This window comes from Mytilus californianus, unplaced genomic scaffold (assembly GCF_021869535.1).
Source record: "Mytilus californianus isolate M0D057914Y unplaced genomic scaffold, xbMytCali1.0.p SCAF_8, whole genome shotgun sequence".
In the NCBI taxonomy this organism is placed as follows: Eukaryota; Metazoa; Mollusca; class Bivalvia; order Mytilida; family Mytilidae; genus Mytilus; species Mytilus californianus.
The window spans coordinates 106580562-106600563 of record NW_026262734.1 but is presented as its reverse complement, the minus strand read 5'-3'; the positions used below and the strand labels follow the sequence as shown (position 1 = coordinate 106600563).

The following is a 20002-nucleotide window of genomic DNA, read 5'->3' as shown; positions in this document are numbered from 1 at the left end:
TGAAACAAGTAAGGAAAATATTGTACATTATAAAACGAGAAATAATTAAAATTAAATACAAAATTCTTGTTTAGTGAAATCAAAAACGAAAAACGGAAACACTTTTGATTTTGATTTTGGTTTTAGAGAAATCAAAAACAAAAAATGAAAACACTTTCGTTTTCCGTTTTGGTTTTAGAGAAATCAAAAACAAAAAATGAAAACACTTTTGTATTTCGTTTTGGTTTTTGAGAAATCAAAAACGAAACATGAAAACACTCTCGTTTTTTGTTTTTTGTTTTTGATATTTCAAAATGAAAAACGAATGGACGCAAATATACACGGACCCATCAGGTATCTCTTAATGTGGCCTACGAGATTCGCTCAGTTTTTGTTTATGCCTGAGTAAGTATCTTTTTGTTTGATTTATGAGATTTTTACATCGGTAAACTATTGTTGCCTCGGAAGTATACTTTGCTTCATTTATGCTTTATTTATTAACACTTCAAAAAAATATTCAATAAGCGTTAAGAATCAAAGAAGATCAGTCAAAAGATAAAATGAGTAAACAGTCTTGTTTTTCTGTTCATGGTTTTTTTTTATTGTGGGTGGGGGGGGGGAGGGGGAGATGATAGAGTTGTAAAAGAGAATAAATTCTTTTGAAGACAATGTGCATTACTTACAAGACTAGTACATTAGAGAATTGTACTCAAACATATTCTTTGCTTGATTTTCCTTGTACACATGTTGTATGTTTGTATTCTAACTGACATTATAAAATAAACAGCATGACAAATAAAACCTTTGGATTATGCAGAGATACTTATGTTTATTAGAAAGTAAAATGAAAAGCAATAAAGCTTTATGAGCTATAATCATCTAAATTTTCACAGACGCAATAACACTGTTCATTTTTGCCATTTTTTTTTATCCCGTATCTATGACAAGTTTAAGAGTGCAAAAGAGAACCCGGAATGTACATTTTCAATACAATTATCATAGCAAAAATACCAACAACCGATTTTGTGTAGTTTGTGTAGTTTGATTTGGTGGTTGACCCCACATTTAATCTTATTTACTCTTTTACTTGTTAATGACATCAATGAATGCAACGTTTCACAGGAGCTCGACTACCTAGAGTCTTCCTTTGGTTTTTGGTCGGGATCGTGTATTTCAATTTTTCATTTTCCTTTGCACCTCTCCTGTACGACCGTTTCTTATTTTCGTATGAATCGGTGTTTCTTCATACGCTTTTAAAAACTAAAAAGATGAAAGAAGCTAGATCATTTAATTCAAATACTTGTATATCATGTATATTGATGATTTTCTTTCTATTAACAATCCTAACTTTTCTGATTGGGTCCCATTAATATATGATCCTGATTAGAGATTAAAAAAAAACACAGATGCAGCTTTCTCCGCTTCATTTTTAGACATGTACGTCGAATTGACAATAGCGGTCATCTCAGTACAAGAATCTGTAATAAAGCGTTTTATATTCTGGATGCTGAAGTTGTGTATCTTTTTTTAGTTACTTTTCAGTTTTCCCTGTATTTGCCTACTTGCTGTTATATTTCATTTGGTCGTATACTTTTGACGTGACTTTTTATTTATGAATCCCGATAGCAGATTTTTGACTTTAGGCGTTCCTTGTGTAGTTTGGTACTAAAGTGTTATTTGGACGCAATATGATACAGTGTTTTTTCCATTTTATTTACCCTTGTATTTATATTTTACTTAGTTTGTTCTTTATCGAGAAAGTGTTTACTCCCCGTGCTTTAGGTTTATGCTCTTATAATATACAAGATAATGGAGTGTTTGTTCGAGCGAGAACTTCTCTATGTTCATTACTTTAGGAGTAATTATCTAAACTAATATTTCACTACTCAGCCCAATTCTACTATTTAGGCAAACGTCAAGCGCTATCCTGGTATACCCTGTCTAGTTTTTGTCCTCTGGTTTGGTAGTTTTCATATTTGGTCGGTTACTTCATGACAGATAGCGTTTGACGTACATATCCCCGTCTTTCCACCAACAATAAGGTCCACGTTTAATGGTCGCACATTTTCCATAAATTGTGAAACTGATATAAATTGAAAAACTAACAATATTATCTATTTACTCACATGAAACAAACCGGGATGCTGTATATAGTACGTAGGTGAAACTGGACGCTATTTATCTAAACGCACGCAAGAACACTTTTATCGTTTTAGAAGACCCCATAAATTTAAAAGTATCATTTATCAACACCTTAAGAAGCACAATCATCCTATTAAATATTTAACAGTTCAACCTTTATAAGTAGTAAATAAGCAGCCTGCGGAATCTCATTCAAAGATTGTACTTTCAAGGAAAATAATTGAAATAAATTGGATTAAAAAATTACAGACAGTCTATCCTCTCAGTCTTAATGATAATATCATGGGAATGGTTAATATATCAAGAACCGATTCTGTTAACATTTTGGATATATTTTCTAAAAACTGTCCGTAAGAACCGTTGTCATGGGCGTACAATAAATCGCAATCAGAGAAACTTTCGTGCCAACAGTACAAATGTTTCGGACCTAATTACTATTTCAAAAAACAACGGCAGACATTATCTGTTATCAAACCTCTGTTCTTTACCTGTCAAGAAATTACATCAAATGTTAGAGGATTGCAACACAATTCCATATTGCAGTCCTAAGTATGAAATCGTCCAAATTATAATTGCATATTGTTATTCTAAACTGTTTCCCAAAATTGATCGACCTGAAGATCATAAAAACATTTTATTAAAATCAAATATGTCAATAAAGGTTTTGATTTTGAAAATATTGCTGGTATTTTTTATGATCATTCTGTTAAAGATCAAATTCCTTGCTATTTTGATAATACTGAACTCCCTCTTATTTGTTATGTTTACAAAAAAATCTACCCGGAAATATGTGCTTAATTATAGCGAAATGTGTAAAGATGTTAATATCAGTGACAATAAACCTACGTCATGAAATTGCAGTAATTCCAAATACATTTCTGGCCCCAGTTCCCATGTTATAACAGGAGACCTTAACATCGTTCATGACCGAGTGTTGAAATCATTCCTCAGTAAAGGACCTAAATATTTTCCCCCGTCAATTATCAATTAGACTGAGTGTCGTAACAACATCCACGACTCACTCCGTACTTACTGCTCGAAAGGACAAAACGAGAAAAAGCTGACAAAAAATCGTTAGATTCTTTTTTTAATTCAATAATGACCATAGTTGATATTCGTATCAAACATTTAAAAGAACATGTTACTCCTAACAACAACGATAAAGCCCTATTTATCGTATCAAACATAAGCTAAAATAACTCGCCAAGGAATTTGTTTTTGTTCCGGCTGATACGGCTGCCAATAATATCATTATTGTTTTGACGTAAAGTTTACATTGACGTTCTGCAAAAGGAAATCACGAATTCACCAACATTCCAACTGACTCCAATTTCGAAATGACATCTGTAACAAACATTAACTTTTAGCTACCTCTTTACAAGCAGAACCAAATACAATTAAAGTTCCAACTATGTACTGGCTTCTGAAGCTGTACAAAACACCTTACAAATATAGATGTATTTCGTCTTCAAGCCATGTTCCACTACTAAACTGTCTATTCGATTTACTAGTACACTTGGTACAATCAAAAACCTGGTAATACATTGTTCATATAAGGACTATGAATATAGTGAAATAATTACTTTTAGAGTGTTAAAAATGCCTTGGAAGCACTTGATAAATTGCATGCTTATATTGGTGATTTCGAATCTGTTCAAAGTGTAGACTTTTCTACCCTATATACCACTTTGCCTCATAATATCATTAAGAAAAAATGCACACACCTAATTAAATTTAAAAAGTCAGATTGCGAATATATATGTTCAAACTCTTTTAGATCATTTTTTTAGTAACAATAAACAAAAGAACTTTTAGTAACAACAAACAAAAGAACTATGTCAATTGGACCTGCTTTGATACAATACCTGCACTTTAATTTTTACTGGATAACATTTTTGTTCGCTAAGGAGATTCCGTATATCGTCAAGTTATCGGAATTTCAATGGGGACTAACTGTGCACCACTTATTGCAGACCTGTCCAAAATGATCACCCGAGTAAGGGTTATTCCAATGTATTCTTATGAGTTAGAATTTATGACTAAAATCAGCAAAGACCCATCGAAACAACATCTTATACAAAAATTTATTAACACTTTCAGATATTTGGATGATATATTGGCTCTCAATAATGACGACTTCAGTACGTGCACCAAAGAGATTTATCCTACTGAACTGACTTGAAATAAAGTTAATACTAACAATGAACACTGCCCTTTCCTGAATCTTGATATCTATATCTTTAACGGGAAGCTTAATACAAAAATTTACGATAAAAGTGATGATTTTCATTTCCTATTGTTAATTATCCATTTTTAGATGGTGACGTTCCCTTGTCATTATCTTATGGTGTTTATATATCTTAACTTGTTCGATTCGCTCGTGTATGTAACAACTTTTTTTATTTCAACAAAAGAAATCTCTGTATTACTGAAAAATTATTACACCAGGGTTTTCGATATCACAAACTAGTCAAAACATTTACTAAATTTTATCATCGTTACAAGGACATCATTGGTAAATATAAATCAACATGCAGACATCTTATACGATTAGGTATTTAACATCCAATCTTTTATGGTAATAATCTATACAAAGCACAAAATTGTTGTCATTCACCTCAAAAGCTAACCAAACCTTTAAACAGACTTATTAAGAAGGGATATAGTTACGATACCGTTGTCAGATCATTAAATATGGCATATTTTGGTATCTATATTGATTCACTCATAGGGTCTTTGCATCGGAAATAAACACATTTATTCTAAAACCAGTTGTTGGCATGATACGGGTTATGTTCTCATATATTTTATGATGATATGATACTACACCCCTAACGGGAGGGATTGTGCTTGATTTTCATATGATGAAGACATAAACTTTCAATCAGGTTAACTGAGGTCTAGGAGGCATGTCAGTAACTGCTAGTAGTTCTTTGTTAATTTATGTATCATTGTCATTTTGCTTAGTTTCTTATGTCTGTTGGACATTTCAATTAATTCAACCGTTGCATTGTTGTCTCAATTTCCATCAGTTTGTGATCGATTTGTAGTTTTCTCTGCTGTGCACAGTTTCATTCCTTTTTTCATTTTATAATATGAATACCTGCATAAGTTCTTCAAATTGTGTGACTCTAGTAAGATTATTTGACTATAAGTTTTTTCCATTTTGTGCTTTGCTCTGACAATACTGTCGCTTCAAATATTTTTGATATTCCTAGTTGTATTCTGCTCTCATTTTGAAAACAAATATTACAAATGTTACAAAGAATCATGCATGTTTACTATGAAACGCCACAGCTGTCTTATGTTGAACTCTGATATTACGTTATGTTGTTCTGTTATTACTTGATGATAGTTTGTCTTTACATAATATGATTTTGACATTACGTAATGATGTTTTGATATAACTCAATATGGAAAAGTCATTACTTAATGATATTCCGATATTACATGATATGGTTTCGTATTGACTTGATATAGTTTTGTCATTACTTAATATGGTTTTGTCATTACTCGATGTGGTTTCACCATTATTTAATGTGGTTGTGTCATTAGGCAATGTGGTTTTAACATTACTTGATGTGTATGTGACTTGACGTAATGTAGTTGTTTCATTACATGATGTGGTTTTGTTATTTCGTAATGATGATTTGCCAATTATTTATATGGCTTTAACATTACGTAATGATGTTTCAAAATTTGACGATTTTACACTACATGATGTGTTTGTTTCAGTATTTGATGTGGTCATGTCATTCTTTGATGTGGTTATCCCATTACTACTACGAGGTAAAACCACGTGACCATTTTGGAAAAAAATATGTTCTATTTTTAGACCGATTTCCATATGTCGTTTGTGTAATGCGCTTTGGATGAGTACCGCTATCCATTAAGTTAAAGTTCAAATTAAAGTTCAAGTTGTTGTTCAGAGTTAGTTGGTATGAAAAAAAGGAACGACAGATAAAAATAAGAAAAAAAGTACTAAAAAATTAATAGTCTTTCGGACATATCCCAAACCATTTGGTCCTGCCGTTTTTTCCTTAGATCTCAAATGAAGCTGTAAATTAATAAATAAAGTAAAGATTCTTATTAACCCTATGTCTCGTCGGATAATTCTGCTGTCAGTGTAAAAGCGTAAATTAAATGTTGACTGACTGTACATTAACCGGTACACTTAACGGAGGAAAATATGTTTTTCTGTAGATGCTTTTATCTTGATCTTGACGAATAACTCCTGTACAAGTTTAATAACAATTCATGGAGGTTTACAAATTTATCATGTCAAAACAGTTTAATTCGGTATTATTAAATGCATTAAAAAAAACCTTATATAGAAATAAAGAAATGTGGTATGATTTCCAATGAGACAACTCTCAACCACATACCAAATTTCGAAGTTAACTTCGAGTTTAAGTCACATTTAAAGATAGAGTTCCGAATTACAATTGGACTTCAACTTTAAATTTGAGTCCCCTTTTGGCGTAGAGTTAGAGGTAAACCCTTATTTGAGTCTCATTCAGATTAAGATTAAGAGTTGAAATTCGAGTTATCTAATATGATGCATGAGTTCTATTTTTTTTATCGTGGATCAAGGGCTTTTGCTCGAGCTTCCAAAAAGAGGGTTCAGGGGTAGGTATGCGTACAAAAGATAAACAGTTTTACAGCATACAAAACACAACATAGAAATTGAAATAAAGTTAGATGTGGTGTGATTGCCACTGACAAAATTATCCACCATAGTTTAAATGCAGTGGATGCAAGCAATCATAGGCAACCGTACAGCCTTCAACACACCGTATAGTCAGCTACAAAAAACCACCACCTGAAAATGTGAAACAATTCAAACGAGAAAACTAATGGTCTAGTTTATAGCTAAACAATCTACGAATAAACAGCTGCCCCATGAGCGCATGATACGCCCGTCGACTTGTGTGTGAATTTTTATGCAATAATCATAAATAGTTTCTGACATACGGCGCGACATGCGACCCCCCCCCCCCCCCCTTTATTTAAAAAATTCAATATCTCTAAAATAAAATTTTGAATCAAAACCAAAAAGTATACAGATCTTATGATTAATATAACTAAGAAGTGTGTAAAATTTTAAGCAATAGTCTTAAATCGTTTTTGAGATACGGCGCGACATGTATAAACCCCCCTTTTAAAAAAAACAAAAAATCAATATCTCTAAAATAAAATTTTTAATCAAAACCAAAAAGTATACAGATCTTTAGATTAATATAACTAAGAAGCGTATAAAATTTTAAGCAATAATCATAAATCGTTTTTGAGATACGGCGCGACATGTGAAAAACCCCTCCCCCTTTTTTTACAAAATTCCTCAATAACTCAAAAATAGAATTTTGAATCATCACCAAAAATATACAGATCTTAGGATTAATATAACTAAGAAGTGTGTAAAATTTTAAGCAATAATCAAAAATTGTTTTTGAGATACCGCGCGACATGTGAAAAAAATACACACACCTGTTTTAGTTACTAAGTCCCGTAACTCAAAACGTTTTAATCTTATTTTCACCAAAAAGTATACAGATCGTTTGACCATCATTAGAAACAACTATGTTAAGTTTCATGAAATTTGGATAAGTCGTTCTCAAGTCACGGTGCGACATGTTTACGCCGGACAGACAGACGGACAGAAGGAAAAACGGACATACGACATTTGTATACCATTATACGTCCCATCAAAATTTTGACGGGTGTATAAAAACAAATATGACACACAGGAAACAACGACAACCATTGAACTACAGATTCCTGACTTGGGGCAGGCATTTAAAGAAAGTGCACGCGGCGGAGTTTAACATGTATGTAAGCGCTAATCCCTATCCTAACCTAGTGTATCATAGCACAGCATAAGAAGAAAATGTAAAGACAGTTTTGATTGGCTCAACTAAATAGATCAGTATGACTGGGTAACATAAATCCCTCAGCGTGATCTCAGGTGCTTTGGAAGGGTAAGCGGATTCTGCTTAACTTGTGGCACCTGTCGTGTTATTCGTGAAAGTACAAACTCAGTGATTTGTTTGTTTTTGGTAGTTTACATTAGAGGAAAAGATGACGGGATTGTGGTTACGACAACTGGAACCTATTCGTCGTCAGCTGTGAAACAGATGTTTTAAAAAGTTGTTTTTTTCAATTAGTGCGTGGTATATCAGAAACTGCAATTAATAAAAAAAAGTGTTTAAATGAACATACACGCTAAAGAAAACCTGGAGAATTCTTATTTTATAGAACTGATGTTTTGTTGCTTAGCCCCCCCCCCCCCCCCTTAATTTCCCTTTAACTTTAGTGCGAGTTGATTTAAAGTGTCTCATTTGTTGAAAATACAGTACAAGTCTTTTGATTGTGTTGTACCTGCGACAATAATGTAGCGACAGTGAGATACAACAAACCTATATGCTGTCGTCGGTAATATCGTCGGCGTCTTCATCATTTAGGTTGTTAGGTTTCTAGTTTGAACTGTTTTTATATTTTTCATTTCGAGACCTTTTTAAACTTACTATGTGGTATGCATTTTGCTCATTTTTAAAGACCATACAGTCACATATATATGTTAACTTCTGCGTCATTTGGTATGTGGTTGAGAGTTGTCTCATTGGCAATCATACAACATTTTTTTTTTATTTCTATGTAAGGTTTTTTTTTGGCATTGAATATTACCGAATTAAACTATTTTGACATGATAAATTTGTAAACCTCCATGAATATAAAACTTGTATAAGAGTTATTCTTCAGGACCAAGATAACGCAGTGTTCCTTGGAATCATTTACGAATCTATTATAATACTGCTTCCATTTGAGAACCAAGGAAAAACCGGCAAGTGGTTTTGGGATATTCCCCTTATGTCCGAATTACTGTAAATGTTTTAGTACTTTTTTTCTTAATTTTGTCTGTCGTTCCCCTTTTTCATACCAAATAACCATGAACAACAACTTGAACTTTAATTTGAACTTTAATTTAATGAATAGCGGTACTCATCCAAAGCGCATTACACAAACGAAATATGCAAATCGGTCTAAAAATAGAACATATTTTTTCCAAAATGGTCACGTGGTTTTACCTCGTAGTAGGTATGGGATAACCACATCAAAGAATGACATGACCACATCAAGTACTGAAACAAACACATTATGTAGTGTAAAATCGTCAAATTTTGAAACATCATTACGTAATGTTAAAGCCATATAAAGAATTGGCAAATCGTTATTACGAAATAACAAAACCACATCATGTAATGAAACAAATACATTACTTTATGTCACATACACATCAAGTAATGTTAAAACCACATTGCCTAATGACATAACCACATCAAATAATGGTGAAACCACATTGAGTAATGACAAAACCATATTAAGTAATGACAAAACTATGTCAAGTCAATACGAAACCATATCATGAAATATCGAAATATCCTTATGTAATGACTATTCCATATTGAGTTATTTCAAAACATCATTACGTAATGTCAACACCATATTGCGTAAAGACAAACTACCATCAAGTAATAATAGAACAACATAACGTAATATCAGAGTTCCACATAAGACAGCTGTGGCGTTCCATAGTTTACACATGTCATGTTTACATATGCCATGTTTGCATACTCGTAACACTAGACCATATACCGACTGTATGAATTGTGAGCAACCTAATCATGTACCACTTAATACGGACTATCATACTAAAATTAATTAAGTTTTGCAGTAAATTCATGTGTCGGTTCTACACTGTTATTGGTGCTTTTCAACTGAGGTTTATCCTAATGTATGGCTAAACAATAATTCTTTGTTATCTGTTTTGTTATCATGCTATATTATGTTTTAGTAATATGACTTGGCAGACGTATTTAAGACAGAAATAATATTTAAAGAATTTATCAAAAAAGGTAATAACCACCAAATGCGACATTGAAAAAAATACGAAGTTCAAAAATAGAATTAAGTTAAAACCCATATAAATATGTATACTACATGAGACAAATATGAGAGATATTGAGCAATTTTCTATAACATGTATAATATTCTTTACACGACAATCACATTTGAACTACTTATTCAATAAACAAATACAACCCTGTTTCGTTGACTAAAATTCACTTCACAATAAAAAAACACTTAGCATGTATTAATTAATTAACTATTGATACGAATATTTCACAATTTGTTATAAATATTTGATATATTTGTAGAATCGTTTAAACAATAGAATACATAAATCCCTGTATATAAACAAAGCTGACCTAAGATTTGGCTATCATTTTTATGCGTTCCTGATGAAGGTAAATCAAGAAAAAGATTTTTACGCATGACATTTATAAAGTGTTGTTTTCATTTTAATACCAATTCAAATAAATATACAAATTTGTTACATCAACATCAAAACAAAATAAATACACACTTACACACAATCAAACTTAATATAAAACAGCTTTACTTAAATACTATCAGTAATTTTTTCTCTGAAACAAATAACATACTAGCATATGTGTCTTTTAACATGCAAAGGCAGTGAACAGTTTCATTGCGGACGGATATTGCACTTATCTTACCGTTAATGAGAGTATTTAACAATTTAATATCATACATATACAACCATATATGTCCATAGGACATTACAATGTTTGTTCCAATAACTTTGGAAAAATGTGTTGGATATCACGGACCTTACATTTCAACTGGTCTATCAACTGGAGGTCGGGCAGTGGTTATTTGTACATCATTTACGACTTCTCTTGGCTGTTCGCATACATAAGCTACTGGAATATAGGTATCTGTTATTTCATATTTGTAAAATCCATTTTCACAACCTGCTCGTTTTAATATCTGGATTTTCTGTTGAATTGGTGAACATTTTTGATGTCCAGAAGCATCTATACACTTAGTACATTTAGTAGTAGCTTTATAGTGTTCATGGGGATATGTTTCAGCACTGTATTGCGTTCTCTCTAAAAACCAAGGACATGATGTACGTACCATTAATGGGAGATTGTATCCTTTTAGAGAAGTCGAAGGACAGCTGCTTTGAGTTTTATTTTCGCCTATTTTTACCAGTTGTTCAAAATCACTGTCCAGTGTGTCGTTTTTCCAACCTTCCGTGAATAATAATGTCCTGGTGTCTATACCTCCGTTTAATCTGTTGAATTTAGCTTGTAAGTTTGTAGGTTCTGTACATGTTGGTGCGCTATTAACAGACACGGTACAACAGTTAATGTATACAAAGACAACTTTAAGAATCTGGAAATAAAATGAAAAAATAAATATGATTGTGTTATCAAGTTTGTTAGAATAGATAAAAGTTTAGACTGGTGCAGAGGTAACTTAGAAATTCGTTCATCATTTGAAAAGTTATTAAAAATGTTCTATTGCAGTTTGATTAACTAGTTCAGGATTTCAAATATACTATCTATTGCCACTAGATATAAATGAAAATATTCTATGATCGTAATTTAAAGACTTAATTGCTGAATAACCAAAACATTTAACTATTGTTGCTTACATCGATAAAATACATCTTGTATATTTTCTGGAGCACTTATTTAGGCTTCTTGTCTTCTTGTCTATAGTTGTTGTTATTAATGTTATTCTTTAGATGCAGTATTGTTGTATCAATATATATACCGTGTTCTACGGAGGCATTCTATTTTTATAAATTGGAAATCATTTAATTTAACAACTGATTCGGTTCAATTTGTAACTGGCGACTAAAGCAGATAACCTAGCCTCTGTCTGACAAATTGGAAACTTTATTTTAGTATTGTTTAATTAGAAATATACACAGAAGTCTTAACTGTTATTCCCACACATAATTTTCCTTTCCGGTAGACACTTGTTATTAGAAGGATTAGGTGATTTCTCTCAATTGTTTTATGGTTTTTGTCAAGTTCGACACTTATTACTAATTTTACACTATGTACGAGGCGTATATAATAGACTTATTTGATTGATTCAATTATTGTATTTTAAGTTTTAATTTTTGATTGTGAAACATCTGATAGTTGGAGAGACAATTTTTTTTTAACATTTTCGATGGAACGGACAATATCTACATGCGTCGATTTCATCGTTTACTTTATGAATAATGGAAAAGAGCATTTTAACAAAATCGCTACTTACGGATTGAAGGTTTCTGATATTTATTTTAAAGATGTGTTGTACGAGGACAAAAAGATAATCAAAAACAGTTTTCACTTGTATAATATATTTAATTAATGCTCTTGAAGTACTCATCTTTTTGCGGAATATCCATCAGAACATATTTAAATAAAAAACAGATACATATTTTGTTATTATTTTTACTATCAAGTAAGTATAAAGAGATTTTACAGTGTTGTTTTCATTTTGTTTACCCTTGTATTTATATTTAACTTCATTTTTACCTTATCGGGATACTATATACTAGTACGGCAATATGCTTTAATACATTGTTTGCACTATCAACAACAAGCACATGTTTTATTGGCGTCTTTGACAGATTAATTATCAACTACAATAACAATAATGTATATTTACACAGTTTTGTCTGTTGGATCCCAAATATTGTCGCAATCACCAATGATGTCTGTTTTATCAATATAACGGTACTATAAATGACTGTCGTACAAGTAGGAATTTTAGCTTGCTATAAAACCAGGTTTAACCCACCATTTTCTTCGGAAAATACCTGTACCAAGTCAAGAATATGACGAATGTTTTCCTTTTGTTTCTTTAATTGATAAAGGCTCACTTTTGATTTTGTTAGTTTTTATGGACTTCCCTTTTTTAATTGCCTTAGAGTTTGATATTTTTATTGATACTTTTTTAACATGTGCAATCACTGTCGTCGAGAGAGACTTGTGAACATTTATACATATAAAGAAATTTCAGTAGAATGCTTACGCTGGTAAATAAAGTCAACAGTAGTATACCGCTATTCGAAAAAAAAAATCCGGGTTACAAACAAAAACTGAGGGAAACACATCAAATATAAGAGGAGAACAAAGACACAACAGAAACACTAAAATGCAACACACACAGAAACGAACTATAAGATAACAATAGCCATTTTCCTGACTTGGTACAGGACATTTTTAACCACAAAATTATTTTATTTATTAATATTACTTTTATTTTTAAGTCTGTTTTTTTGTGATATCCATTTTACGTGACTCTGTGCTTATGTATCCCGTCATACTTTGAACGACAAAATTATTTTATGTCTACCTGTGCGAATTTCAAACGCGCGATTTTACGCTAGTACTTTAAACCTTTATGAATGGATTTTACATATTAGATAAATAAAATCGTATAATAAAAAAGAAAAATGAGGATGTTAAATTTGATGTATGCCTTTTTGTGCTTCTTCGTTACATTTGTTTGTTTTTATAGTGATTAAGATGATAACACAATGTTGACTGCTGTACCCCTATTTTTGACATTTTTACCTTTTGTGTCTGTTTGTTTTCTTCACGTATCGTTGTCAATATAATGGAATTTGATGCGACTGTCATACAAATGAGAGGTTTAGCTAGCTATAAAACCAGGTTCAATCCACCATTTTCTACATAAGAAAATGCCTGTACCAAGTCAGGAATATGACAGTTGTTATCCATTCGTTTGATGTTTTTGAGCTTTTGATTTTGCCTTTTGATTAGGGACTTTCCTTTTTGAATTTTCCTCAGAGTTCAGTATTTTTGTGATTTTACTTTTTAAGAAAAAAATGATGGGTTGAACCTGGTTTTGTGGCTAGCCAAACCTTCCGCTTTAATGGTAATGTTAAATATAACACAAAAATGACAACATTACATGACAGGACTACAATACAAATAAATGGCAGAACATAAAGGACAGAGAAACACACAAATAAACAGTACAATAGAACATTACAACAAGCTAATACTTTACAAAGGTGCCCGGCCTAAAGATGAAAGGCATTGATGACCCAAATTTTCAAAAAAGTTGTGCCAAATACGGCTAGGTTATCTGCCTGGGAAAAGAAAATATTTAGTATTTAGAATAATTCATATTTTTGTAAACAGTAAATTTATAATATATAAAAATTACCATATAATTGATATACATGTTAACACGGAAGTGGTGACTAACTACAGAATAAAAACGAATACGTAAAACAACCTAGATCAGCACATAAAAACAGCACAGCCGAACATCGCATTATATGTCGGCCGAATAGATCAACGCACAAAAGTGACGACACAGGTAAATTTCTAAAAATTTCAAAAAAATATGAAAGAGTTTAAGATTAGGTTTGTAATACTGATATTACATGTATTTAATAACAATGAAAATTACAATACTTATTAATATAAAATTGTGTTGGTAATTAGATAATTAATTGTATTATCTAGCTATGTCGGTATTTCTTCTAAATCAAACTGAAAACCAACTACATAGTGTAAGTTTAGTTGACCAAAACTAAAATCTAGTAAATGAACTGGGTGATAAGTTATCTTTACCCTCACACGAATAGAACAGAAAAAAGTAAAAATTACAACTACAAACGATAAGACATTTGACAATAACAAATATAACATCAAAACTAAATACATGAATTTTGGATAGCAAAATACCGTGACACGTCTTATAGCAATGCGAATTCACACGCAGCAAAACAGTCACAATCGGGAATAGCTCAAGTTCGGCACTTAAAAAGATCAGATGACGTAATGGCAAACAACAATCTAAGACATGGTAAAAATGTCCTTAGTTAGTTTGGACAAAGCCACATCGTATGAATCAACCAATTCGTGGTGGTGTCCATAAAATTTACGGAGTGTCATTTTTAATCTTTCCTCCTCATAACTTTGTTGGAGCAGTTTCTGCGTAAGGAGCACACCCCTATAAATGAAGTCCGTATAGTGTGAACATGCACGATCATAACGTATCAACTCAGATATGTAAACACCATGCGAAGGGGCAGAGGGTATGTTACTGCTGACAAATGGGAAATTGATAATTGGGAAGTTGGTGTTTACATATCTCAATTGATACGTTATGCTCGTGCATGTTCACACTATACGGACTTCATTTACAGGAGTGTGCTCCTTACGCAGAAACTGCTCCAACAGAGTTATGAGAAGGAAAGATTAAAAATGACACTCTGTAAATTTTATTGATATCATCACGAATTGGTAGATCTATACGATGTGTCTGTGTCTAAACTAACTAACGACATTGTAACCACGTCTTAGATTGTGGTTTACTATTTACTTCGTCTTGTCTACTTAGTACGTGACCTATTCCCGAATATGACTGTTTTTTCGCGTGTGAATTCGCATTGCTTTACGACATGTCTCGATATTTATTCATCCAACATTCATGCATTTAGTTATTATGTTTCTTTTGTAAGTCCAGTTCGATATTGTGTTATGCCTTATCGTTTGTGGTTTGAATTCTGTATTTTCGGTACATTTCACATATTTTTTTATTTATCAGTATAGGCAACTTTTTCGTGGTTCGTGTACAGTGTTTTTGTGTTGTTTTTTTTCAAGTGAATTTACTGTGTGTCGTTTTGAGGTATACACGAACATATCATTTCATGTATATCTAATACAATCCCGTGGCTCTTCAGGTGAAAGCTAAATTAGTACATTTAGCGAATTACAAAGATTTATCAAAACAACGAAAAGCTGAAAATATTATTTATAAATTTGGGAAAATGAATATTATATCACAATAGTGTGTTCTTTATTTCACGTCACGTCTATATATTTGTTGATTGGCAAACAAAGTGTCCCCTAACTGTTATAATGCAACTAATTCCTTGCAACATTAAAATAGGCAAAATTCGTAATGAGGTGGTAGATGTATAATTGCATGATAATAGTTTCTTAACATGTTTATTGTGTTCCTCTTCCGCAATTCAAATTGTAAATTTACAATAAAACATTTGTCCATTAACAATGTTCACAAGGAAAAAACGTTAAAAGAAGGAGAGTCATTACACCCAAAATTTTAATGATATTAAAACAACTTCTTAAATTATTTATTCTTGACGTTTTTAGATTGTTAGACGTTTTCAATTCAGCTATTTGTGGTTACTGACGCTTACGATAGTTGTCAAAAGGTGTTAGGTATTTGAAAATAGACAAATTATCATATAAAAATATCATGAAGGGATTATGATCAAAGCTATATTAACAATCACATATTATACTCATAATGGGGATGAACATGTTCCTTTTGTACTATAGGAGAACTCATTTATCATGCTTCAAAATGTATCTAAATATTATTGGTGATTCTATTGTTGCACTGTTTCATTTATGGATTTCGGTTACTTTTGTAAAATGGTTGCCTGATACAATGTGTTTCTGTCTGAATTCATTAACGTGATGTTTTCGCGCTTAATATATTCCAAAATCAGAATAAACATTTTGACTGAGTGTGGATTAGGATGATGCATGTATCGCAGGAGACGCTTAGCCTGATAACGCATCCGGTTATAAAAATGTATTCAGTACTCGGAGTACAAAACTTAGGATTGAAACACCAAATCAAGTATTTTGATTGGTTGATTTGTTGGTCTGAGAAAGATAATCGTATTCAACATTTTATGACGCGGTATCGCTCCTGTTTGATTTCATTTGATTCCCTATGTTTTTGTGTTTCACCTTGATTCGCATTTTCTTAATGCATTTATGAAATGTATACATCGTTACACTACTAGTGTCTCTAATATATTGAGATCTAGACCTAAAATTTTGCAAGTAAAGTAAAGATCAAGTTAATTAAAAATATACAATCGTTCGACAATAGCTTACCTATTAGTTGTCCGGTCATCAAAACATTATCTTACTTGAAATTTTATTATTGTAACAATTATTACAAATAGTGCAATTGAAATTCAATGGTTGTTCATTTAATTCCCTTTGAAAGTATTTTATAGATAGTCGGTGTTAATGAACCAACAAATTCGTGTCTTCTTTCTTAAAGTACAATGACAAACATAAAGGAAGTTGTCAAAATGCTAAATGAAAAATTAGATATTTCCGGTGGATCTGAATTACATCTAAATATTAAATTGTTTACTTATGAACAAGTCTTGTTTCGTCTTCTCTAGGTAATAAAAAGTAAAATTATAACAAAAATACCAAACTCCAAGGAAAATTCAAATCTGAAAGTCCTTTATTAATGGCAAATAAATTCAAAAGCTCATATTCCTGACTTGGTACAGGCATTTACTTATGTAGAATATGGTCGATTAAACTTGGTTTATAGCTAGATAAACCGCTCACGTGTATGGCAGTCACTAAAAATTCTATTTTATCGACAACAATGTGTGAACAAAACAAATAGATATAATAGGTAAAAATGTCAAAAATAGGGGAACAGCATTCAACTTTGAGTTATAATCTTAATCACTGTAAAAGCAAACAAATATGTCAACAAAGAAACACAAAATTGCATATAGACAAAGCACATAAGCAAAATGAAAGACAAGAAAACAAAAAATTACCAAAGCACAACAAGACATTGGCAGGATGCATAAGTACAGAGCCACGTCAAAAGGATATTATCAAAATTGGACTAAACAGTAAAGGTTAATAATTGACATAGACAAATAAAAGAACACTATAACATATAATTGAGATGATAAATAACGTCAGTACCAATAATCTATACTTCAAGACCATCATGTATTATTTGTGAAGTTGATACGGAATATTTATCAACAAGGTCTTGGTATCTTTCGATGAACTTCTTTTAGTCTGAGTAGCAGCTACAAGCTCTTGAATACCGAATGAGTTGGAAAATGCATATCCCGTATGCAGGTGAAGATGGTATATTACAACTAAGGTGGGAGAAATTGATAATTTCAAAATTAAAATCGTCTCGTTTGTCATAGATTCTGGTACTGAGATGACTGCCTATGTCAAATTCGAGGTTTAAGTCCAAAAATGAGGCGGCGGAAGCCCTGTCTGTTGTTTTTTTATTTCTAGTTCTGGAAGATATGTTAATGGAACCCAATCAGAAAAGTTTGGATTGTTACAGGAAAGAACATCATCAATGTATCTTAATGTGAAATTAAATAATCTGGCTTCTTTGAAATTCTTGTTTTTGACTGTGTTTGAAGGAAATCTGAATCGTATGAAAATGAGAAGAGGTCGGCAAGAAGAAGCAAACAGTTCGTTCCCATAGGATTGCCGATAATTTGTTGAAAAAGTCTACCTCCAAATTCAAAAAAAATATGTTGTCAATAAGAAACTCCTGGATACTGATCACTTTTTCCTTTTTGTAGCATGTTTTATTTTACCTTTTTGTTCACTATTAACAAAATATTCCGTATGGTATCCCGAAGTAGTAAATTTATAGCGTATGCTACCATATTTATATTAAAAAGCATTGGGGATTATTTCTATTAGGCGATTTTTCAATTTCACATTTAGAATGATGGTATACTGGGTTGAAAATGTTCCGAAATTTTGTAACCATTATATTTCACTTTAAGCCATTTTCTGTCATTGCCAGAGTTAATTACAACATAACTTTCAACATACATCTGTTATGAAACACTTTGGAAATAAATAAAACGGAATAGCCATGTCATCAGCAAAGTTTCCTTTTTTTTCTAATTTTTCCTTGATTTTAAACTGACAGGAATGTATTTTCTTATTCTTTAACCTTTTAGATGAATGAAAGTTTTTGTTCCAAAGCAAAAAAAAAGCAGCCATTAGATTTATTCAATAGTCGTTAATAAGACAAGGACTGGAACACGATGAAAAAGGCGTTAGATAGGATACAACTTCATATGTTTTATACGAAAATTGGAGTGAAAAATAATAAGAAATAAATGAAATCCTAACGGTTTTAATCTAGGTAAACATTTCTTGCTTTATATGCATTACTCGAAAGATGTTGATAATTTAAAATTTTATATTTAACTATCCGCAAAATTTTCCGAATGAAGCAATATAAAACTGTAAAAACATAGGTATTAAAAAGAGCAATGCTAAAAAGTATCGCATTGATCTTAGAATATGACGAAAAGTTAGCCCTCCCTAAGACGTTGGACATGTATAATGCATGATGTATACACTGAGACATATTCAGAAGTTTATTTTAAAAACAATATCTCGATTTCTAATGTAAATATACGTCATACATGCTTCTGTTTGCTGTTTAGTAATATTGTTACAAAATTTCTACTTGTGATTCAATTAGAACTTGAAGTGTTAACATTTGAAAATTCTCTTTAAGTGGTATTAATATCAATATAAATATTTTTTCATGTTTAAATATATTACACCGGAAATACAAATTTTGCCGAATACAGATGCAAATGTAGATACAATTTAGTTTATTTAAATCGGGAAAATGATACTTATTTGATGTGGTGAAGAAATTTAAAAAGAATTTTATTGTACTTTTCTTGAATTTTCATAACTTAAAAAGTTTACAAAAATATTTAGAAACCTAACCTGTGACGTCATTGTTGACTTTTATTCTACAAGTCATAACTTTATTGATTGATGTTTGTATAACACCACCTCACCACAGAAGTCTGTATCGTGACCTGACCTGATTAAAAGACGTGGCAGAAGATATCAAGGTGACATTCAAAACTCGTGTTACGAGGGGAACTGACAACGCCATGGCCAGACACGGAAAACTACGAAAAAGTCTAAAAAACACTACATAGATAAATATATTCAAAGATGTAATGCTATAACATTTGTGCAATCCGGATAGTCGCTGGACCAACAAATGATTATTATCTAAGAGATATATGCAATTGTTTAAGTATATACCTTATTTAAGGAAACACCCAACATGATTCTGTAATACATACATTTGTACATGCTAATCAAAGAGATTTTAATACTCAAATTAAGTTGATAAAACATATGATACGATT

General features: G+C 31.6%; 1 protein-coding gene across 1 annotated transcript; it reads right to left on the bottom strand.

Moving 5' to 3' along the window:
• Nucleotides 1-10812: 10812 nt before the first annotated feature.
• LOC127712956 (uncharacterized) lies at nt 10813-19577 on the bottom strand. Its single transcript, XM_052219541.1, has 2 exons — nt 19566-19577; nt 10813-11382 (listed from the first exon to the last, which is right to left on the bottom strand). The coding sequence occupies exons 1-2, from the start codon at nt 19575-19577 to the stop codon at nt 10813-10815; spliced, it is 582 nt and encodes a 193-aa protein (XP_052075501.1).
• Nucleotides 19578-20002: the final 425 nt, after the last annotated feature.